At 29.0% G+C, this 25,000-nt stretch overlaps 2 protein-coding genes across 2 annotated transcripts; both read right to left on the minus strand.

Moving 5' to 3' along the window:
• Positions 1 to 481: 481 nt before the first annotated feature.
• LOC113847458 (serine/threonine-protein kinase-like protein At1g28390) lies at positions 482 to 2,272 on the minus strand. Its single transcript, XM_027476587.1, has one exon. The coding sequence runs from the start codon at positions 2,146 to 2,148 to the stop codon at positions 649 to 651; it is 1,500 nt and encodes a 499-aa protein (XP_027332388.1). The 5' UTR covers positions 2,149 to 2,272; the 3' UTR covers positions 482 to 648.
• An 11,719-nt stretch (positions 2,273 to 13,991) lies between these two features.
• LOC113847705 lies at positions 13,992 to 16,369 on the minus strand. Its single transcript, XM_027476948.1, has 2 exons — positions 16,060 to 16,369; positions 13,992 to 15,948 (listed from the first exon to the last, which is right to left on the minus strand). The coding sequence occupies exons 1-2, from the start codon at positions 16,179 to 16,181 to the stop codon at positions 15,477 to 15,479; spliced, it is 594 nt and encodes a 197-aa protein (XP_027332749.1). The 5' UTR covers positions 16,182 to 16,369; the 3' UTR covers positions 13,992 to 15,476.
• Positions 16,370 to 25,000: the final 8,631 nt, after the last annotated feature.

Here is a 25,000-nt window from a genome sequence, read left to right on the forward strand (position 1 = left end):
AATGATGAATTATATCAACAACTTCACCAACATACACTGCATAAAAAGTAAATAAGTGTAGGTATTATTTGCATTATACTATGAATAAGATAGCCATGAAACAATTAATAATACTAATTAATGAAAGCAAATATCAAATATTATTTTCCTTAGGCTGATTCTATTGTGATTTTTTAAACCAATTCAAACATTAATCCAGTTAATTATTAAAACAAAAAATATCCGGCAAGGAAATAAATGAAACAGAGAAATGTTGAATTAGAATTTAAATTTAATAGTATTAATTGACCAGAACAGGAATTTTTCCCCTGACAGGTAAGATGCTAAACTGTTAGTACATAGTGCAATACAACAGTTTAAATTTGAACAATGCAGCAATGTGGCTACTACCTCAGAGCCTATATAGAGTATCTCCATTTGCGCAAAACTGGTTTTCCAGTGTAACCTTCCTCCTTCTTCACTCTTCAAAGACGAGACTCTCAATCTATACACACACAATAATTAATGAATAACTTTTGATCAGCATAAAATACAATAAACAGCTTCACTTTTCCCCTCGCACGTTTATTGGAATCCTTCAAAGTTGAACCTAATCATGAAAAGGTAAAGATTCCCAAATCACAAAACAAAAACAATTACTATGCTCACTCAATTACTTGGATTCTCAAAACGATGAGAATAAACCAAAGGTTTTTCAAGCATTCTCTGTTCCAACTTCTTATCCGCAATGGCCAACTTGGACAGTGCCATCTCTGTCGAACAACTCGTGTCATTATTATTATCGCTACGTTTCTCATGAAACGTCTTTGCCTCGCTGCCATAATGTCCCATAGACCTTGATCTCTTGAGCATTTTCCCTTTCCTACTACCAAACCCCAAACCAATTAGGTTCGGATCCAAAACCGATCTCATTTTTATATCACTAAAAAAACCAGAACCAATGGATCTCGATCTCGACCTCGACCTTAACCTAATCCTCACCGCAGGATTCGCAGGTTCACTTTCATACTCTACGCCCGTCACGCTCGATACCTTGCCATTCCTTCTATTCCCACCCTTAACTACCCTCACAACTTCCTCACTTCTGTCACAATCATTCCCCAACATTTTCCCACGCGTTGCCACGCGCCTCTTCAGTCGCTTCCATATCACCGGCGCGTGAAACCTCTTCCTCACTGCCTTAAGACACTCCACCACCTCCGCCATCGACGGCCGCTTCTCCACTGTCGACCTCACGCACCTCGCCGCCATCACAACCATCTCACGAAACGCCGCCGCATCCGGCGGCGCTCCGATCCGTCGGTCGCAGATTCCGGCGAACTCGCCACGCCGTATCAACGGCACCGCCCAGTCCAACACCGACGGAGGACTATGGTTCACATCAATGGCGTTCCTACCGCTCGCTATCTCGAGAAGCAAGATCCCGAAGCTGAAGACATCGCTCTTAACACTAAGGTCCCCCGGTGCAAGATAGGACGGATCGAGGTACCCTAACGTCCCCGCCGGTGGCGTGCATTTGACGCGAACGTCCTCCACGTGTCCCCTTAGCGCGAGTCCAAAGTCACCCAGGCGCGCGTTCCACTTCTCGTCAATAAGCACATTTGATGACTTAATGTCGCGGTGAATAACCGGCGGTTCAGAACAGTGTAAACCGCGAACCGCTTTCGCTACCTGAACCGCAAACCGGACGCGCCGGTTCCAACCCGGTGGTCGAACCGTGTTGGAGTGGAGAAGCTCGTAGAGTGAACCGTTAGGCATATATTCGACGACGATGAGTTTGTTGTTGCGGTCGTTACAGAAGCCAATGAGATTGACGAGGCGAGGGCTCGTGACGTGGGATAGAATCTCGATCTCGTTGTCGGCGGCGTTGTGGTGGCTTGCGGCGGAGGGTTTGGTTTTTTTTACCGCGGCGATGAGGTGTCCGCCGTCGAGCGTGGCTTTGTAGACGCTGCCATAGCTGCCTTTCCCTAAGAAGTTGTCGGCGGAGAAAGAGTTTGTGGCGGCCAGGAGGTCGGTGTAGTCGAAGTGCTTGACGGTTAAGTTGTTATGATGGGCTTTTGTTGGGCCTGTGGGCTTCTTCTTGAGGTCCCAATAGTGAGGGTCGCACGTGGCTATTGCGGACTCGCCGTTGCAAGAGAAATAGCCCATTGTGAGTGGTTGTTTAGGGTTTAGTTCGGTTGAAAATTTGTGGTGGGGGGAAAGAAAGCACCATAAGCCATTACTGTGAACACTTCATAGATGAATAGATTCATTCGAAGTATGTGAATATGAAAACATTTATAACAATGGTGTGTCCCCAATGCCCATACCATCTTGTTTAAATAACCCTAGTTTTTTTTATATTAATATAATATTATTCGTTTGTGCATGCTTGTATGAACAAGAGGTGCAAATGAAAGTTGCTTTATTTTTAAAAAAAATATATAAATTTTATACTATTTGTTGGTATTTATATGGAATTAACAAATCTGCATAATCGAAGCTTCATGATTTGGACGCCCTTTTTCTTATTTGACATGTGCTTTTTTATATTTTAATGTCAATGTATCTGCATGTAGACGAGGGCAATCTCTTGGTGCCTATTTTTTTTTCTTTATTATAAATTTTCTTTGGTTTAATTAAATGTGAGGGGTTTATTGCATTCATGAACGACTTGCTCTTTTCGCTTTCCCTGCATTTATTGCTATCGTATAATTCGCTTCTTTTCACTTTGCAAAACGAGGGGCAAACCTTGCTTTTCTTACTTCGCTTTATCGATGAAAAACTGGAAGTGAGGATTGAAATTGATGATAAGAGAGTACAACTAATATTAGATAATCTTAATAGGACAAATTCAGAAATTGATTAATTTTAATTCTACAGGTGGACCCAGTATGTTTATGAATTTTAGAATCACGACGAAATAAATTAAGTTTTTAGGCGGGAACATCATTATATCTTTGCTTTACAGATCTCACCCGTTATATATTATATTGGTGATTATTTAATAAAATCATCAACATCTAGAAGTAGTTGTAGAAAGATCATTTGAAAAAAAATCATCAACATCTTCATTATATTTTGAACGATGATGCATTTAATAATTTCTCATTATAGTCTAAGCCTGTGATAAGAAATTTAAATTTACATGAACCAAATAATTATGGTGGTAACAGAGAATTGAGAGGCCACGTGACTTCAACAAATTGAATGAGCCAAGTGTGCATAAAAGTTAACAAAAAATTAAACCACGCAAATAAAATTGAAAAATCTAAAAAGTAACATTGGAACAAGCAGCTACTCAATTGAATAAAGCAGGTTTTTTAGACTACAATATTTTCCATCGGAGTCAATCTTATAAATTCTTCTTTTGAATATTTGACACAGCTGCATAAATAAAATATATATATATATATATATATTAATTTATTATAATAATTTTTGACGTAATTTATTTTGTATTTGTTTTAATAAATGTAATAATTATATTTATGATATAAATTATTATTTTAAAAAATTATTAAATGAACTTTTAAATAAATAATATATTTGAACTCATCCTCTGTATGGTCTAAATCATTATTTTTCAAGTGGATGTGTCTGCAACAAAACGAAATTGAGTGAGGACAAGAAGCATTCATGAACAGTGGCTTCATTAGGTACCATTAACGAGACCCTGTGAGACGTGGGATAAGAATCTGTTGGTTGCTTTTGCGTTCCAAAATTTGGATTTTTCTCATTTGTGGCCCCCAATGCGCTCTTATGCATAATAATATTTGCCTGAATAGAGGCACACTTCAAAAATGAAATATACTAATAATTTGTTCATTAGAAATTATGAACTCGTTAAAATCTTAATATTTTAATTATTAAGAATAATTCAAGTTTGTTCCTTAATATCCATTCCTCTAACCTAAGAAAAGTTAAATCTTTAATCATAATAATAGAATTTTTCACTAGTAACTCAGAGAAGTAAAGTCAAATCCAAATGTTCTATTATCTGTCATAAAGTAAGAAAACAAGGCCCTTAATTGGATATGTGATACCCTCCTAACAATACCTTTTTCTGCTCAAACAAAAAACACAAACTACTTTAGGAAAGAAAATTCCTTCTCATGTAGACCCTATACTCTCTTTCTATAGAACATTATCTATTGGGAACAATCCATGTTTATACCCACCTTATGTCTGCATATACCCTGTATGTATGTTCGCATTAGGGAAATGATTCATGATGCCAAGTTCATTGAATTAGTAGTTCCATTTCTAAAGCACAGTACATGACATTGGAACAAGGACCAATAGAATTTTAATATACACATAATTTACTACAAGTCTTTGAGACCACAGTACTTGGATTATTTACGAGTCAAAGCTGCATATACTTCCATTACAAACTAATAAATGCTAATTATGGAGTAAGAACTAGCACTTTGCTTATTCCCAAGACACATAAGTACTCACAAGGATTGGACCCTCAATTACAATTATCTTCTTTTAATAGGAAACGATAAAAATATGACAATGCCCTAAGATATCATAAAAAGACACCCACTGGAATTCTCTTCATCTTCATCTGACCCAGTGTCCTTAGCAAACCATCGATAATGTCCATCTTGCAATTGTAAACCACACATCTCCCATTGAGTCGAACAAAAGAAACGAAAAACACATATCCTTCAGCCCCTAATCTCACCAGCACAAATAGAAGTTGAATACGACACGAGAAACGAATACGATGCGACATAGATATTGAAATGCAGCAACTTTTAAAAAAAATGTAGGACATGACACAACTATAATATAATACATAAAATTAAGAAAAAATAATAATAAAATAAAAACCTTGAAGTAAAAGATAACTTTAATTTTAATATTAGTCATTTTAGAAATAAAAATGATATAATATTTATAATTATTATAATATTATTATCTTTATCAATATAAAAATTTTAAAAATAAAAAAATAGTAAGACAAATAACCTTTACCAGAGAACCTCTATCAATAGTTGTGTCAGTCCAATTTCATTGCTAACCCTATTCATAATATATTAGCTTAAAAATTTAATAAAAACATTATAATTATAATCAAATGCTTAAATTTTTGTTATATATATATATATATGAGTGATATTAATTTTATTTCTTCAAAATAATTTTTGTTTTTGTCCCAATTTTTCAAAATTCAATACTCTTAGTTTCTAAACAAAAATGTTGTTATGTGTCAATATTTTACTCGGTCATGTCATCATTAGGGGCCATAACTGTTAAATTTGGGGGGGGGGGGGGGAATGGAACTAAGATTAAAAGAATTTTTTAAGACTAAAAATAAAATCTCATAAAAATATTAAAAACAGAAATATATTTAAGCCTGATCAAATATCCTAAATATGTAATTAAACAATGTTGATTTGAAATTAGGTTATGATGCAAGAAAATTATAGAATATGAGTTGATTATAAATGACAAGCAAAAACCAAACTGGTTAGTTTTCTAAAATGAAAACCAAACAAAATCATCCTCATTGGGTTCGATTTCACTTAGTTATTCGGTTGGATTTTTCTTTCGTTCTTTTCTAATTTGGTTTTGTTCATTATGAAACATTTATTCCTTTGTAAAGAGTTTTTTCCTTTTTGTCAACTACGCAGTCTGTAATTTGGTTTATGAAATTAATTGGGCTTTCAATTTGTTTATTTGAGAATTGATTTAAATTGGGCCATAGACCTTTGCTTAATAAATAATGTAGGAGAGTTCCCTTTGGACTTCTAATATTTGATCAGCCCGAGAATAATTAATCCGCCCACGTAAGGGTAAATCTGGAGTTGACTATTGACCTTAAAAAGGAAATTGAAAGATATCCTTGAGTGGCACTAGAAATAAAAAAAGAAACAAAGAAAAAATATAATTAATAACTATTTAAAAAGGAAACATGGAATGCTTAATTACTTTCCTTTATTGTATAAATTCAAAATATTTTTTATAAAAAAAGTTTCAAATAGAGTCAATAAGTGTGAACTTAATTTCACTTTCTTTTAATATTAATTTGTTTTATAAAAGATAAAATTTAGGTGCAATTTTTAAATATTTTTTGTGCTTTTATTTTCTTATAATTATAGATTTATTTTGATGCAGACCTTTTATCAAAATAAATTTTAATTAAAAAGTAATTTATATATATATGGGTTCGTTTTATTACTTTTGTTATTTTCTATAATATTATATAATAGAATAAAAATATCATACATTTTTTGGATAACCAAAGCTAACCCTCTAAGAAGAGAAAATGGCCAAAAATTTTCTACATTATATACAATTTAGTTAAGTACAAAAGAATTCTTATTCAACGATATACTATTGTATTTCATAAATTTAACATAAAAAAAGTTAGAGATAGAATAAATTGTTAATGGCAAAAGTGAAAAAAAATGAAAAAAACTATTAAAGAAGTCTAAATAAAAAAATTTCAAGAAAAAAAGAGATATCTATAGTTGAAAGACTACATAGCAAAATTTACGTAAAACTATTGAGATAAAGGAAAAAAATTATGAAGCACTCATCTAGACAACGAATACCTAGGAGGTTAGTGTTGCATGAGTAACATATCTATGGGGCAAAAAAGGTTCTTGAAATAAGATATACTTAGCAAAATAAGTTTTTAACTGTTGAACAATAACTATAGTACAAGTTTCCTTCTTGTCTACTAAAAGTAAAGTGATAGCATACCAATAGGTTAAATCAACAAGTTTTGAAATTGGAGACCTATTGCTTAGGCTTCTTACCCAGCAGCTACAATGTCTAGAAATGGAAAATAAAAGTTAGGCTATAAGAAAAGACAGTAACCTTAAATGGTTAAAGAGCAAGAAGAGAAAGGATGAGAGTTCTTGTCACCATTAATGATCGACACATCACAGAGAGGAAGAGAGGTATATAAGGAAGAAAGGAGGGGGGGGAGAGAGTGGATCTTTTCTCTTAAACGTTTTGGTACTTCAAAGATTTGATAGCCCTCCCTCGAGAATAGATAAAAAGTTTGGAGGAACTTCATAGGAGATTTCTTCCAAAGAGACATTTTCACAAGTGCATTTCTTAAGTTCACAAACTCAAAAAGTGAAACAGAGACAAAAGATAAAATGATTTATGATTTATGAACGCTACGAGACATAAGGAAGTGTATTCGGACGAGCATTTCTTGGTATGTCGAAATTGAGAGAGTACTCTAACAAACAGGAACTCATTAGTAATATTTGGCTTAAAGGGCTTTTAGACGCATTTTACTCTAGTAAAGATATTTCTATGCCTTGAAAATGAAGTAGTGACTATCCTTGAGCGTAGCTTGCATCTTAAAGCATTAATCAATTTCTTTCCCTTTTTATTTTTTCATGAGTCATCAACGTATTTTCTAATGTGTCATCAAGGAATTAATTCCCACATATATTTCACCACTTAATGATGTAGGAAGTCGTTGTTGTTCAGACCTAGATGTTTGCACCTGCAATCTTGTTATAGCTTTTATCAAACTTTGTTGGTTGATGATAAAAGAGTTAAGAACATGTAATGTAACATTTGCCTTAACCTTCCAATGACACTTTGAGCGATGTGACAAACTTTGCTACTAGCATCTTTAAGCCCAACAATAAGTCCAGTTTTGGTCGTTTGTCTGACACTTTTTCATTAGTCTCATTGAGCTAGTCTTGCTCTTGCTCTTCTTTAGGTGGAAAACCGTCCAAGCTAAAAAATAACCTCCTCAGCGTGATTGTAGGTTATTGGGATCCTTTCATTGCAAAGTATGCTTTCCTATTAAAGTCACCAAATGTTTTTAGATTGATACAATATGGTTGAGTCCATAAAACTTATGAAGCATACTAACTCTTTTCTCTTGTTCTTTTCTGTTGTTACCCCTTTCCCAAAGATCCACACCTCTTCATCATCCCTTACCCTTCATATATTCTCCCTCAACAACCATTAATCGTGATATAAAGTTTCATCTTTCTCTTTCGAATGTCTTAATCATTTAGAGTTATTGTTGATACTTGTAACTTGGCTCTATTTTTTATTTATGGGTATCATAGTCAAAGAAAGGTACAGGGTTGAAGCAAAATCCCCCCTGCCTTAAATTATCTTTGTTCAATAATTAAAATTTTTATTTTAATAATCATCTTTGTTGTAGTTGATTTTGTCTAACATTTAGCATCTTCTACCTTATATATATATATGGACAAGATCTTTTCATATGGGTATAAATTTTAAAACTCTTACACTCAATTTGAGCAGTTCATTTAACTTACATCTAACGGTCAGTGCAGTAATAAATTATAACCTATTAGATGTAAGTTAAATGAAAAGTTCAGATCGAGTATAAGAGTGTTTAAACTTATACTGGTGTGTGTGTGTGCGCGCAATTATCTAATTGTTGTATTTTTTTTCTTTCCTATTTTATCGTTAACCATTTATTGAATTCTCAACAGTATGTTTCAAAGTTGGATCTGAAATTACCCGTGTCTTAGATGTGTTCCTTTTTCTTTTAATTCTGTTAGCCTCCACCTATGTTTTAAGCCACAGAGTAAAATGCTATTACAAATATAAAATAATTAAAGTGACATTTGAGATTAATTGAGATAGGTTTGACCTCACTTCAAAATTCACATACAATTTTGGCATACCATAGTCTTATGGGTAGATGAACCTATAAAATAATTAATTTAAATAAAAGTAATGAAAATATGAATTGTTGATAAAAATAAATAAGTAAACATTTACTAGATGAAAGATCAGGTCAATAAATAATATTTCCTCTAGTATTATTTCTTCCTTTACCTTTTAAGGCTTACAGTTGAAAAGTTAATTTTTATATTTTATAATTAAAAACATACGTTATAGTATATTTATCACAATTTAAAAGATGTTATATTTTCTTATATATTTCAATTTATAATTATTTTATTTGCAGAAAAATAATATATTTTTAATATTATTTAATTTTTTATATTTTAACTTTTTTCTCTTCAGAAAATGTGTCACTTTTATGTGACTAAACAGATTTATAAATTGAAATAGAAGAAATATTTTTTATTTTTCATTTCAATTTAATTAATAACTTAAAATTTATTTTTCTCAACTTAAAACTATGAACAAGCACTATCATACGTTACGTGATTATGAAAAGTAAAATAAAGTATATATATATATATATATATATATATATATATATATATGATATCTTAAATTAAATTAAATTAATATATTGAGCATTCTTTTTAAAAACAAGTTATATTAAGCAACTAGTCATGAACAGTGGGGAAAATGGTGGCACAAGACTCATGCATCCCGTGGTTATAATTTAATTGCATGTGTAATGAACTAAAAATTCTTTTATTTGGTCAAAATTTTTTTTTTTTATGAATTAATTTAGATTCGAATTGAGTCATGTATTTAGATATAGTAAATAAATTTATTACTAAAGATTTTTTTTATATAAAAAACTTAATTTTGAGATTTTATTTAAATAATATCAAGTCATTTAGTTAAAAATTTAAATTAAAATAAAATAGTTAACAAAAAGAAATAATATTTTCTTACCCTTTACCAACACAGAAAAATAACAAGTTGGCCATCTTTATATATATTTCGTCATCGCAACGCTCATCATTTTGCTCCACATTCTCGTCTCCATCAACGCGAGAATATGCCCCTTGTCAGTAGAAAAAATGACAATAGGTAAAATTTAAATGAAGTATCTGTTATTTATTTTAGATCCAAATTTCAAAAAATTTGTGTACGTTTATGTATCCACTATACTCATATTTGTGTTAGTAGTAATTTTGATATCCATATCGTCACCTACTGAATATTTATATACCCCTCTAATTAATTAATTATAATTTTTTTTATACTTTTATTTGACAAACCAATAAAACCTGAAAGTATATAAAGTAAAAAAAAATGGCAAAATCTGAGTACAGAAAGCAATCGGAATGCATACCGTTGATATATGTATACTACAATAAACGACCGTGATTCACCAATTGAAAGTTTTGTTCATAATATCTGTATAAATTGCAAACTAGTCCCATTAAATATGAAATTTTGCTGTATTTTGTAAATGCAAGGAATTTTTTCTGAAACAGAATCCAACGGCGGAAACGGTGGGACACGTGTGGGTAATGTTGTTTATGGTGGGCGGTGTCACAACGTGTGGGTCAGGCAAATATTTCAAGCGCGCGAAACAGTGGGTCATGGTAACGGATCTGAATTCTCTGCATTCAAATGTAAATTAGACGTGTAGTTCTATTTTTATTTAAATAAAAATTAGAAAAATAATAAAAAATTAAAATTTTGCATTTGAATCGATTTCACACAATTTTTGTCCATGTGTGTGTCATCTAATTGCTAAGCTTGTTTAATGGATGTAGGGTGATGGTTTTGTGAATTACTAGTTTGTGGACAGTGAAAGAAGCATGTTCTTTTATGTAAAATATAATATAAGAACTAATAAATAATAATGAGATATTTAGCCACTTTCAATAACCGGTGAAACTGTATTTCACACAATTGAAACTAACTTTAAGTTTAAGCTAATTTATTTAATCAAATAAACAAGCTTAGCTTAGTCAAAATTTAACACATCAAACTCAAAATAGGTTCATAAGTGACTCAACTCATTGAATAATGGTAACAACTAATGTAGGTTGATTTAATAAATCCAGGTTCATAACAACCCTAATTGTCAGTACCTTAATTATTAGTGATAGCAGCAAAAATAACAAGGACTTAAGTTTTTTGTGAGTAACAAAAAAAAAAAAAAACTAAACATGTTTTTACAACTAAAAACTACAAAGTAAATTAATTTTTTTAATTTTAAAAGTTGAATTAATTTTTTTAAAATGAAGTTAAAAACTAATCTAATTCCAGTTTAACTAAAGGATATTTAGATTTAAAATATATATTTAAAAACTAAAAAAATTACAACTAACATGGCAAATCAAACCTTTTTTTTAATAAACTAGTAATTGTTTTTGTGCATTACAACACGAGTATTATTAAATTAAATAGTTTTTTTGAATATAAATAATAAAAAATATTATAAAATTAATTTTCAATTTTATAAATTTAAAAGAGTAAATATTAATAATTAATCTTTTATTATATTAAATAAAATTATAAAAATTTCAAAATCTAAATAAATGTATAATATAAAAATTACTTAACATAATTAAGAAAATGATTATTAAAAGCACTACCATTTAATAATGACAATCTTAAAATATTTTTGTTTAAAAATTTGTATTCAAGTGATAAAAAAACTAAAGACTACTAACAAACCCAACATATATTCAATCTTAATCCTTCATATATATATTTTTTCTTGCTCTTTATGGAATTATTTTTGTCCCTACCAAAGTTTTTATCATTCTGGTCTCTTTACGTGGACGATTACTTGTAAGCAGAAGTAATATCCCTTTGGTTTTATTTATAATTGCGTACGGAAATATGCTTACGCATTGTCTGTGTCTTCATTTAACAGCTCACTTATACAAAGACGTATCTCAAAAACAGCTCATTGACAAACAATCTTACGAATCAATTACCCTCTTCTTCAAGTTCATGTTCCGTTCATAATTATGTCTTGTCCGTTTGCATGGCATTTCCACACCCAATCGAGAACCTTCCTTCCACCGTATGTAGACAAATTGAAAGATGCACAATCTCAAATTTAGAAATTAAAATTTTCTTATGGTTTTTCATGGCCAGCGATATCATAATAACATTAGAAGCAATCAAATCATTACCTGAATCTGTCATAGATGTTATTCTCTTTCTTACTTTTTCACATGCCTTTCTAAGGTTTTATATTGAAATTAAGAACTAAATTTAGTATTATCATTTTTATTATTAAAATCGTCATCTAATTTTTAGATTATATTTTTATTTCTTTTATTAATTATTCTTTTGTTTTAAGTTAAAAGGTATAATTGATAAAAGATGGTTAATGTTGTCTTGAATTTTTAAAATAACAAATAACTAAGAACAATATTTTCGTTTTTGAAAAAGGTGACAAATAAAAGGAAATATAAAAAAAATAATGTAGTCATTAGATGTTATTAAAAAATATGGAAAATAAAGTGACAATATCAATAGATGGTTTCAAGTGATGATTAAATATGCAAGGATTGGTTTTGAAAATTCTCGTAGACCCTAAAGCTTTATAATGTAAGTTTTGTCTTGTATTGTTTTTCTTTTCTTTTCTTTTTTCTCCATTTGATTCTTGGGGACCATGGGAGTTTTTATTTTAATTATGATGGGAACATATACATTGAAATTGCATTAACTAGAAAGACACGACTCCTGAGAAGCATGAAAATTTTCTTATGACTTTTGAGAGTTGAGAATGTGGGATGGGATCATTTTGTCCAAATCCCGTTATCACAAGCATATACCTCTTGTTATATCATAAAGTGCCATTATACACAGATAAATTATGTAAAATCGGATAAAAAGTTAACCGGTTTAAATTTTTTATTACAGTTTAATTAGTCGAGTGATTAAATTTACAACGGAATTATGATTGAATATGTTGCATCAGACAATATTCGAAATAATCAATACATTCAATTTATGATCATTCAACGAAATATATTGTATAAAGAATACCTAAACACAGTGATGATAAAAAAATGTCTACACAATTTTTAGCTGTAAGTAATATGAATTAGATAATAATCCATGCATTGTTAAACAGTACAAATTAAAATAAAGTATAGACATTTGAACTTTTAGTCTTCAAAATTATTTGTGTAATTTTTTTATGTCTAATGTTGCTTAAAATATAAAACGAATTAAAGCTCAAAATAGTAATTAATATGCATGTTGCCATGTGTGAAAAATACATACAATAGATATAGATATGCACCGTTAAGAATGAAAACTATTATATAAATATATTTATATAATAGTTTTCATTCTTAAAATTATATTTGTGAATATATTTTAGCACTTTAATTTTAAGTAATTTTTTAAAATTATATTTTATTATTTTAATATTATTTTATTTATAAATTATATCTTTAGCTTTTATCAATTAAATATTATTAAAATTAATATACTTATTACCTAGCCTTTAATCTTACATTATTAATTTTTCCATAACGTAATATTTTCTTATAGAGAATATCATACTTCATTATATTTAAACTCTTATAATAGTACGCAGTAATGTGACTGCTTTATTCCTTAATTTATTTTTAAATATTCTATTATCATTTTGATAATAACAAAATCTTGCCTAAAGAAGTTAATCACATTTTATACTATATAGTTTAGCGTAATTGTCTAGACCAAAAAAGTTTAGTGTGATCGCATTAATGATATTAAACTCAGTCCAATCATCAATTTGCTTGGGTTTTTGGCTTACTAATTCAACCTATAAATAGGGTGAACCAATTAAATCATATATAGCAGAAGATTATAACTGATTTTAATTGTGGTTTAGTGAACTGATTTTATGCGTAATCGATCTAACAATGTACTTCAACAGATTACCTAATCAATCCATCGAACAAAAGTCTTTTTTAACAACAGTGAATAGTAGACATAACATAATAGAATTATAAAAATTGTATTTCATCGAGCAAAAGTCTAATTTTAAGGCTAACTTTAGTTTAGATTATTTTTAAGTTTTTTTTTAAATAACGCACCATTGGTTTTTGCTCAAATAAATGAAAGGAAAAAAGAGAGGAAAAATAATAATTGATATTTCTTTGAGTTGTGTAAATTAGTTTTTTACAAGCGCAAACTTAATCCTCAAATTGAAAACCACCTTAATAGTTTTATGCAGTACAATCCAATTAAGTATGCCTTTTGCCTTTCTAACATTCTCATTATATAAAATTCTTCCTTGAGCAGCGCCAGAGAATAATGCTACATGCACTACTCCCCCCAATTAGGGCCCCTTTAATTCCATTTTAAGTTGTGTTAATGAATAAGTGTGTTTTGCAAACCTTTTTAAATACTCCAAGTTGCACGTTAAAGTTTATATCACGACCTGTTTAGTACAAATATTTATTAGTCAATCGAGTCTACATTAAAAAGAATGAAAAAATTACGCAAAGGAAGGCGTAAATAATACATAGATCACTTACATCCCCGGGAAAGGAGGATTTTTATAGTATTAAGAAAAAAGTGATTGGGTTGTATGGTATGGCATCAAGTTTCCACAACGCACTTTACAAGTCAACTTATTCTAATGAATCATTTTCTTCTTAATTAGGCATCAGATCAAACCATCGTTTCCATAATTTCCTAGGAATCTATTGCATTTTGCCTTCTATATTCAAAAGGCATAAAAATATTCTTGTGGGAAAGGAAATTAGTGTCCACTATCGAGGATTTTAAGTATCTTGCAGCGATTGGTGCAAACCTTCACAAAATTTGCAGCTGACCCCCATTGTCAAGCTTTGTCTGGTACTGTATGTTCATTGATTCTTTGTTAAGGACCAAAGCCCCACTTCAAAACGTGTGCTGTTGTTGCCTAGAAATTTCTAGCTAACTTTCGAATACGCTCTCCTGTGGACTTTTTGGCATGCAAGACGCGTGGCTATCATGACTCACTTATGAGTTAAGGCTTAGGACTCTCTGTATCTCCTGCAATGACCTTAACCTCATTCACATAAAAATTTGACCCAATATTTACTTCTCTAATAATAATAGTAAATGCTAAGCTTGCTTTGCTTCTCTAATTTTCCCTTCAAGTTATTTAACAGAGAAGATGCTATTTGCTATTATATTAAAAAAGTCATATTAACCAATATTTTTAATACATTAATTAAGGAATCCACATATAATAAATTTGTATTAAGAATTATATTCAAATGTATTAAAATTACAGAAATAAATGCATTTTTGTTTCTTAAGGACATTAATTAGTATTTTCTATTTGAAATGTCCGGTAGCCACCCCAACGAGAATACTCAGAAAGATAAAAAGAGAAAAAGAATGATAACAGTGATGGGTGTTTTGATATAATTGAAAGAGAAAGATGAAAAGAGATTACAGATATCAAACAGTCACTGAGTATAAATTAGGAACTGATAATACATGTTACAGGAAAACAGAAGAGGGTATGGTTTTTTGTTACGACGGGGATCAAAACTATTCGCCATTATCTCTCACTCTTAGTACATTATATGACACGTATGATTAATTATGCTGTTAGAGCACTCTTCCTCCATCCACATTGAGTATTCAACTGACAAATTGAATCCTAAATTTCCTCGAAAATTAAGATGGGGGAGACAAAGGAAAAGGGAATTGCAACTGCCAAGTTAATGAGTTCAAAACATTTTTTGCTCATTCATTAATGCACCATTGTTCTGTACATGTATTTGGGACAAAACTTTGAAGAGTAAAAGACGCTAAAGAAAACAAAAACCGTGACCTTTTTTCTTCCGTGTATTGATTGATCATTGATTATCTCTTACACAACTCTCTCTTCTTTCTATTTTGCTTTAACTTGAAACTTCATCCAAAAGCTTGTACCTTCTCACCTTGTTCCTGAAGACCTGTTTAGTGGCACCACTTGTGTTTGTGATGTCTTCTGACCTGGTTCTTCTCAACCTCTCTTCCAAAGCACCGTTTGTGACTATCCTCTTGCGGGTTGAGACCAAAACCGATGGAGATTTTGATGGGGATGTGGATGCTGATGGTGATCTTGACGACTCTGGTGACTTTGGTTTCTTAATGGGTTTCTGAAGTTGGAGATGAAGAGCACTCCCTTTTGATCCCTTCTTGTTGCCTCCAATGTTTTGACCACTGTTATTGTTTCTGAATTTCTTGTTCTTGATCTCATCTTCGTTGTTTTTATAAGATGATGAGGAATTTGAAGAATTGGGTGATTTCTCTTTGGTGTCCTCTCTCTGGCTCAAACACCAATTGCAGGTTCCAAGAGAGTCTGGTTTTGGGTAGAGATTGCTGCAGTATCTGCCAAATTTGAGGTTATTGAATTAAAGGAAACAATTTAGAATCAAACCCAACACCATAAATATAAAAAAGATTAATTTTTTTTATAAATATATGCATAAATATATATACCTATGCTGAGATCTGAATTGACAGACTTTGCACTGAAAAAGCTGGTCAGAGAAGCCAAGATCCCCACACATGCAACACTCAGTGTAGGGCTGTGCTGTAGAGCCAGTTACTTTGGTTGTCATGTTTTGCTGTATCTGTTTCTCATTGAGACACAGAGAGGATGAGGGTGAGGGTGAGGGTGAGGGGAGAGGGAGAGAGAGAGAGTTGATGAATAACTATAGGCCTATGGCCACACAAGAAAAGGTGAAGAGACCCACAAATGACAAAACCAAGTCCATATAAATAAAACAAAAGGACTTTGAGTTTCCGTGTCACCGTGTTTATGAAGCTTGTTTTATATAGAAATGAAGCAATTTCGTGTTGCCATAGGAAAGGGAAATTAATTAATAATGGGGGATGTTAAGGGAATGGCGAGGCAGATAGGGACATTCTCTTCAAGCTAGCTAGGCTTTAGAAAAATGAAAATAAAAATAAAAAATTGAAATTGATTGATTTATGTGTTGGGCCAGTTGAACCCCATGAATATGATATTCGAAAGAGGGGTCATGGTCATGGCCTTATAGCCTCTCCTGGCCTAGTCATAGACTCGTGAGGGAATGGAAGACGACCACTTTTAATGCCAAAATGGAACATTGGTTAGGCCAGAAAAGGCTAAGCTTATGTTATGAATTAAGAGGAACCTTATCTGCTACCACACTTAGCGGTTCCACATTCAGAGAACTATAATTTCCTTCCCTCTCTCAGCGTCAATAATTTGATTAGCGCTATGATTACATTCCTATATTTTTCTCTAATTTTTTCTCTTCACATTTCTTTCTTCCTTTTAATATATAATTACTTTAGGCAAGTATTTGAAAGAAGAATCCTTTTAAAATATTTATAAATCTTAAATTAGAAATCTTGCATTTCTATATTTGATATAAATATTTTTAAAATTATTTCTAAAAAATAGTATTTTTAGAAATATTTTTAGCTATACATTTTAATAAAATATTTCTATGAAAGAGGTAAAAATATAATATTTCTACAAAAAAATTATTTTTAATATTTAAATTTTTTCAGTATATCAAACATATTTTAAAATTACAATTCTTAAGAAACCTAGTTCCTAAGGGAAAAATTGCACGGCAAAGGCCCTAAGAGGCTACAAAGAAAAGATCAATATAATGAGTGATGTTACACGAAGAAGGGAGAAATAAAGAGGCGTATGAAAAGAGTTTAAAAATAGAGGTGTGAAAAAGCACCCGTTAAAGTCTTGTGTACTCAGTATATTAGTTTTTTTATATACTAAGAGTTGATTTAATAGTTAAGATAAGAAAGATAAACAATAGAAGACCCAAGTTATAAAATAGAATAAGATCAATAATCCATTCATTTCTATTTTAACATTGTACGATTATTGTTTTTATTTTACTTTGTCTATAATTTCTATCATCATCTATTATTATTACCTCTATTATCGTTATCACTGTTACCATTATTATTGGTATTAATGTTATTATAATAATTATTTTTCATACTAACACCACGTCCCAACACCACCTTTTATAAGAGTAAATTATTATTATTTGTATATATTTTATATTATTATCTATTTAGTTATTGCGATACAAAATGCAAAATAAGATATATAATATATACTGTAATCTTTCTTATCTTGAACATCCTTAAGGGCAGACATTAACTAATCAGAGTGGAGTGGATGGGATAGTCCACACATACCCACCTCTAAATACTACTAGAGCTACCAAAAGGAGAGAACGAAAACACAGAAATTGTTAGTAACTATTGTGAATGAAGTCAAAGGTTGTAATATATATCTCACCAAATAGATGGCAGTTGGATAAACAGATTCTTCTACATGTGACATGCAAGTTGCAACGTGGCTTCTATAGATTGATTTTTTCACAACCACCATCCGCGGGCAATCTAGTTATTAGTTAAGGGCTATATACATATGTTTATGCTTCTGTCGGATATGACTAATTAGTTGGTTCCGGTGGGATCACTACAACAAATTAGTTGATATTTGGACGGTCCATAGGCTCGGTAACAACAGCTAAAATTATCACTTTTTTGTTAAATTAAAAGCAAATAATATTTATTCTTTTTTACACAATCTTTTCTTAAGTCTTGTTTGAGAATTTATAAGGAGACAAAGGAGGCTTAATACAAAACAAATATAAAATTAGGATATTTTATAAAACTTTTCTCTCTTGTTTAAAAATTCTCAAATATAGTCAATATTATATAAATTTTTCTTTCTTCAAAAAAATTAACTCTCAAAAAAAATTTACACTCTTTCTATCACTTTTGGTCAATCTTATTGTTTATTTTCTTTTTATACCTTTCTTAGTTATATATTGTATAACTCATCAAGTTTAGTATTTTCTTTTTCTATCTTTTCTTCTTATATTTCTCTTTCTGGCTCCAAAGATGGACATATTTCAGCGAAGTCTCAAAGAATACTACATTACTTTTTATAAAATAATGATTGGTATAAAAATTTTATTAGAAAAATTAACTAAATGATTGCAATGAAAATTGTAATTTGTCTGCGGTCTCTGTGAATGATTCTGCAAACAATTGCATTGTTCAATTTTAAATTTATCAAAATTCGTAACAAAAGTTTGGTACTCAATAGCATTTTATTTATTCTTTATGTTTGTGCCTTTATGTGCAGTTAGATCTTAACCACAAATTATTTTTAAGGTTATAATTTTTTTTCCTAAAGTGTACTATGCTAACAACCACATTCAACCGTGAAATTTTAATATAATGCAATGATTAAACTCACAAAAATATATGAAGTTCTTATGAAAGAGGAGAAAGAACTACATAAGATAAAGTTAATAAAGTAAAGTGTAATGTAAACATTAACCATAGAAAGGAAGGGCACGTGCTACATTAAGGTTGCTATTCTCAAACCAACATGGGCACCACCACAGAAGCAAGTCTAGGCAATTGTTAAGACCCCCACCACTATATGCGCCTATAATTGCATCCAACGATTCCTCACAACTTGGCGACAAGCTTTTGCTTCTCCCAATCATATTAACATACCGTACAAGTCTTATTCATTTCTTCACTTTTTCATTCATTTTTCCTTTTGTGAAACTTTAGTTTATTTTATTTATTTAAAACTGAAAAAAAAAAAAAAAACAATCACAGCTTCATATAAGCGTAACAAAAAGGGGTATATTATAAGACTCGAACACAAACCAGTCTTGTGCCTCATTTTATGGCTTTTATTAGTTTTCTTATATAGTGCAACTGTAGTAGGTAAACACCAAAGGATTCTGAAAATGGTTATAGGAAAATACAGGGACAATGCTCCCTATCATTAAAAATTTTTGACATGGAAGATTATTAGAAGCTACTTTCGGCCGACACATAAAGAAAGATATGATATGATGTTGTAATGTACCATCAATTCTTCTAGACCGCCACTAGTCCAAGTCATTGGGTCGTTTACTCTCAACCCCACGTTTTGCTTAATGGTTGCGTGACTTGCTATGACTAATATAATGACCATTCAAAAAACACAATTACATAAAGCAATTAAGGATTTTAATTATTAAAATTAATATTAATTTTAATTTCTTACTACAATAGATGTTTTATATAATAAAAAATGAAAATTAATTTTTTTATTGACAAATCAAATAAATACTAAGTGATATAAAACAGAGACAAACTTATTTGAAAATATTAATTAGAAGTAAATATGGATTTTTTTGCTTCTCACTGGAGATCAGATCATCTCCTGTTGTGGTAGGAGCTATACGTCAAATTCTATTTTTATTTAAATAGAAAAAAAATAAAAAAATTATACAAAATTCACTTAAATAAATTAGTTTATTTAAACAAATTTTGTTTGTTTCTAGTCAGATGAAAGAGATGGAGGCTAAATGTGAGAAGAAAAGAAGGTTAGAGATAGCTAGAGATGAAGAGAAAATGTGGTATAAATGTAGTAGTGGGAGGAGAGAAGTGAAGGAGTTGGATATGAGGCAGGAGTCAAGGCAAGAAGAGAAAGAGAAAAGTTAGATATGCGATGAGAGTTGGGAGAGAAAGAGAAAAGTTGAGTTTGGGAAGAAGAAAAAAATTAGATATAAATGTTAGGAAGATAATGTTAAACATAAAAGAGATTGAGAGTAAAAAAATACGTACCTTGTATAAAAATTTTCTATCATTTTCTTAATTTTTATTTAAATAAAATTAAAATTAGACGTCAAGTTCTTGCCACAATTGAAGAGGATATATATCTTTTTTCAAAATTATATATTATAAACTGGGATTATAGTTTTGCACTATATTTGAAAATAAAATTTTACTCTTAACTATTTTTTAATACCCAAATCTGTCAAATAATTATAGTATTGTAGAGTAATATAATAATAAAATAAAAATTTTAAATAGATTTTTAATATTAATAAATATAATTCATTTAATTTTATGTCTTTTTTTTGGAAAAAGTTGACTTTGGTATTCATAAATTTTTTAAAATAACTTTTACTTTCACTTTGTAATGACATAATAATAACCAAAACTAATAAAAAAATTAAAAATAAATTTAATTATATTCACAAGAGTTAAAATATATTTTATTCAAGATATAATTTAAAAAGGAGATGGGAATGAAAGTAATAGAAAAAAGGTGATAAAGTATCATATTTGAAGTTAAGTATCGATGGTTAGGTAAAAATCATTTTAATTTATTTGAATTTATTCAAAGATGAAGAGGTATAAAAAAATGAGAAAAATATTGAATTGTATATAAGAGGTTGATATTCTCATGGAGAGATTTTTGTAGTATAGAAAGAAAAGGAAATAAATCAGGAAGAAAAAACATAAAGAAGAAGAGTTGAAAAAAAAAAAGAGATTTATGGTATATTTGTTTGTATTTAAAAAAAATATTCTTTTAAAAATTAAAAAAACATGTTAATTTTAGTTTTTAAAACTTTTTTTAAAAATACAAACAGATATACTCTTAGAAAATTCAAAAGAACAAAAAAGAAATAAAAATTAAGTTGGGAGCATCAAGAATTGAAAACGAAGTGCTTAACAATTTTAAAATATCATTATCTACTTGATATACATGAAACTGGAGTGTAAAATTAAAAGTATGACAAGTAAATTTTTAAAATGTTAAAATTATAAGTTCAATATATAATTTTGTATAATTATAATGAGTGAGAAATCACTCACACGTTAAATCTTAAATAATTATTTCATTTAACAACTTTTATAAAATTAAATTTTGTATTATTAACTAAATTAAATTTACAAAATTTATATATTAAAAAACTAATTTATATTGTCAATCAATTTTATTTTAATGAATATTATATTTTTCAGAACACAAATAAACATCAACTGGAGGATAACTTGCGTATGGATATTAAATGATTTTAAATTTAAAATGCATATTTATTAAAATAATATCATATAATTAAACCGTAAAATTTATTAAATTCGCATTATAATAAGTTATTCAACATAAAGTAAGTATCTAAAACTTATTCGAAGTAAATCTTTACCCCAATATTATATAATTAAAAAAAATTCTGTATATTCTGAATCACAATTGCCAATCCTACCCCTACACCATATACTTGTTCTTCCATGTTAGATTTTGAGTTGATTTTGCAAAGGTGTATATTTCATTGGTTACTCTGTATAAAAGAAAAACGTTACCACTAAGCCATTTGACACATATATGGATACAATAAGTTAGTGATAAGTGTAAAAAATGGTGCTAAAGACTTTGTAATTGAAGTTTTTTTTTATAATTACAAAATAAATAAAAAGGAATAGCAATTAATACAGAAAAAAATATTTAAAAAATAGGATAAAAATTATTTTTAATTCATAGACATATAATTAATTTTAGGACATTTTTAGTTTTAAAATTAAAAGTAATTTTTCGTTGTACAATTTTAATTAAAAAATTTATAATTTAAATTTTTAATATCAACGTTAAATTTAAATTATACAAATCGTTAATTATATATTTAGGTTTGTTTAACAGTAACAAAGGTTGATTAGTCATGATAACAATTATAGTTATGATATAAGTGATTAAAATAATAGGAGAAAATAATGAAAATTATAACCAACAATAACAACCATAATAATTACAATAATAATAAATAATCAATAACAAGGATAATAGGATTGACAGTATTAATGTAATCGAATTAGTGTAATAGTTTCACAACAATGATGGTTGACCGGTAATTGTTGTTAGGAGTTTAGCAAACATACTATTACTAGTTATGTCAAAACATACAAATAAACATCAATAAAAGGGAACATTGAGATCAAACTTCACTTAACTTTCTTTCTATAAATCTGTCAAAACATATAAATAAATATTCACTCTCTTACTAATGTAAATTCAGCAATATAAATATTGTTATTAGCACAAGATTATAAGTTACTATTACAAATATCAATCTCTTGCATATTTATTGAAATTTCTCCCATTAAGTATTGTGCTTATTATAACTAATAAAACAATGTCTTGTTCCTAACAATATGTTTCATTAGGTGTTCATTTTAAATCTTTACCTAAAAATTATTTACTAATCAAACTTTAAGTTATAAATCAAGTTTTGCATAATCAAAATGTAATAAGCATTAAGAATAAGAAAAAACTCATTAATATTAATAAAAAAATATTAACAAATGTATTTCAAAATATACATGAAAGTGAGTTAGTTATATTCAATCTCAAGTAAAACAAAATTAGTTATTCATTATAACCTCATTACACAGAAAAGAAAGAGAAAAACTTGTAAAATTATCCACTTAATGCTTCAAGCATGGTGGAAGGAAAACAAATATTGAGTAAGTTATTTTTATAACATTGAGTAATTATTAAATATATTATTTAAAATAAATATTATATAATGAAAAATTTATAAATTTAAAAAATTAAATAATGTAATTATTAATAATAAATATTTAATTATATTAAATAAAATTATAAAAAAATTAAAATTTTATTAAATTAAAAATAATATATAATATAAAAGAATCATTTAACATGATTAAAAAAATTAAATTTCTTAAAATATCTCATTTGAGAATACTCTCGAAATCACTTCCATTTAAAAAAAATTAAAAATGCTTTTGTTTAAGGATATAGTTATTCTTGCATTTTTTTTCAATAGAAAAACACAAATGTTAATAAAGATGTATAGTTTAATCATAAAAAACACAAGTTAATAAAAATTTATTGTTAAATTTTTAAAATTAATTTATATACACATTTTAATCATATAGTTTACTTCAAACGGCCACTCTGTTGTTCCACTTCTGCTCACATTTGCGTTCTAAATTTGAATCACACCCCAAATGTGAAGTGACGTGTTTCTTGCATTTGTGCATGCAAGCATGAAGCCATGAAGGGCTTCACTATCGGGCCCTGATTAAACACTATAACATCCTAGAAAGGGTACTTTAACTTTTTCTTTCGATCTTCGTTAAGTTTGGAATTGCACTGCACAAAAAATTGGTAAAGGAATCAGAATTGGGCCCTTTAAAGGGTTATAAAATTTAGCCCTTGGAAATCATTATAAGCCCTCATATTTGGGCTGGATCAAATCATGGGCCAAGTTAAACAAAAGATTGCTTAGGGACCATGCAGATAGATTTGAATCACAAGCAATAGTTCTTGAAAGAAAAAAATAATAATTTTACTTTAAAATTGTGAAAATGATTAATAATTTTAAGAGAAACAAAATTGATTAAAGAGATTACTTTTAGAGACAAGAGTAGTTTATTTTTAGTAGTAGAAATATTTAGTAAAATTAACTATTAGATTTGTTGATAAATGAAAATGACATAAAACAAACATGCTTCTATGATTTTTTTATATATAATTTTTTTAGGACGAAAATATATGTTTACTTAAGGATATTACTAACCAGTATTCTTATGGCACTAGTTGAAAAAAATATTAAAAATTAAACTCTAATCATTTTTGTTTAAATATTAGTTTAAAATTAAGTGATAAGTTATTCTCAAATAAATAATATAATAAAAATAATAAATGGAAACTTTTGTTAAAATGATCAGGGTAATTAAAAAAAAGCTATAAATTTAAACACTACTTCAAATAACTTATAAAAAAATCTATACGTTGATAAAAGAAATTTATTTATCAAATACTTCTACTTTTCTCAAATAAGATCTAAACTAATTATCTTAATCTATAATATGGGATGAAATGCAAGTCAATGAAAGACTTGGGAAGTAGAAACTAGGCCAGTATAGTTTCAAAACAATTATTCTATAAAAGAAGGGTACTAGATAATACAACAACACTTGTACATAAGAGGGTTCAGAGAATACTTTCTTTCACGTATTTCCCACTTGTGGTCACCAAATTAAAAGTGTAAACAAATTAAAGAAAGTGATAGAGATGGAGAATCAGAATAGAGCATGTGATAAGTGATGATGTGTGAATGATTTTTGTCTCTATATATATATTCCCTTTCATCATCTTCTTAGGGTTTTATTCGATTCCTTGGGCACTAAACTTGCTAATGGAGACGTTAGGTGTAATTTGCAGGATGCCATCATCTTATAATTATGAGATAGATAGTCATAAATGTTCAGACCAACCACATCTTTCATGGGACTAACTTCTTGTTCTATCCAAGAAAGGAAAAGTGTGCATTTTTAATACTTTCTAGTTCAAGCTAGAGGTCCAAATGAGGAACACATAACCTACCCATCCATGCAATGGAACTTTTGAAGCAAGCAATTGTTCTTGTTATATTTTAGAATCTAGTTATATCTTTGCAAACATCCCCAGCATTGCACAGGTTTTCATTAAGTAAAATAAAGTATAAAATAAACATTCACACTTGATTTAAATAAACTATTTAAAAATATAAGTAGCTTAGGTTTAGGGAAAAAAAAATACTAA

Source organism: Abrus precatorius, unplaced genomic scaffold (genome assembly GCF_003935025.1).
Source record: "Abrus precatorius isolate BTA unplaced genomic scaffold, Abrus_2018 Scaffold8, whole genome shotgun sequence".
In the NCBI taxonomy this organism is placed as follows: Eukaryota; Viridiplantae; Streptophyta; class Magnoliopsida; order Fabales; family Fabaceae; genus Abrus; species Abrus precatorius.

Coding starts and splice junctions, on each gene's coding strand:
- LOC113847705 (XM_027476948.1), bottom strand. CDS start 16,181: ATGACAACCAAAGTAACTGGCTCTACAGCACAGCCCTACACTGAGTGT. Junction 15,949..16,059: donor CAATTCAGATCTCAGCATAG/GTATATATATTT, acceptor CAAATTTGGCAG/ATACTGCAGCAATCTCTACC.
- LOC113847458 (XM_027476587.1), bottom strand. CDS start 2,148: ATGGGCTATTTCTCTTGCAACGGCGAGTCCGCAATAGCCACGTGCGAC.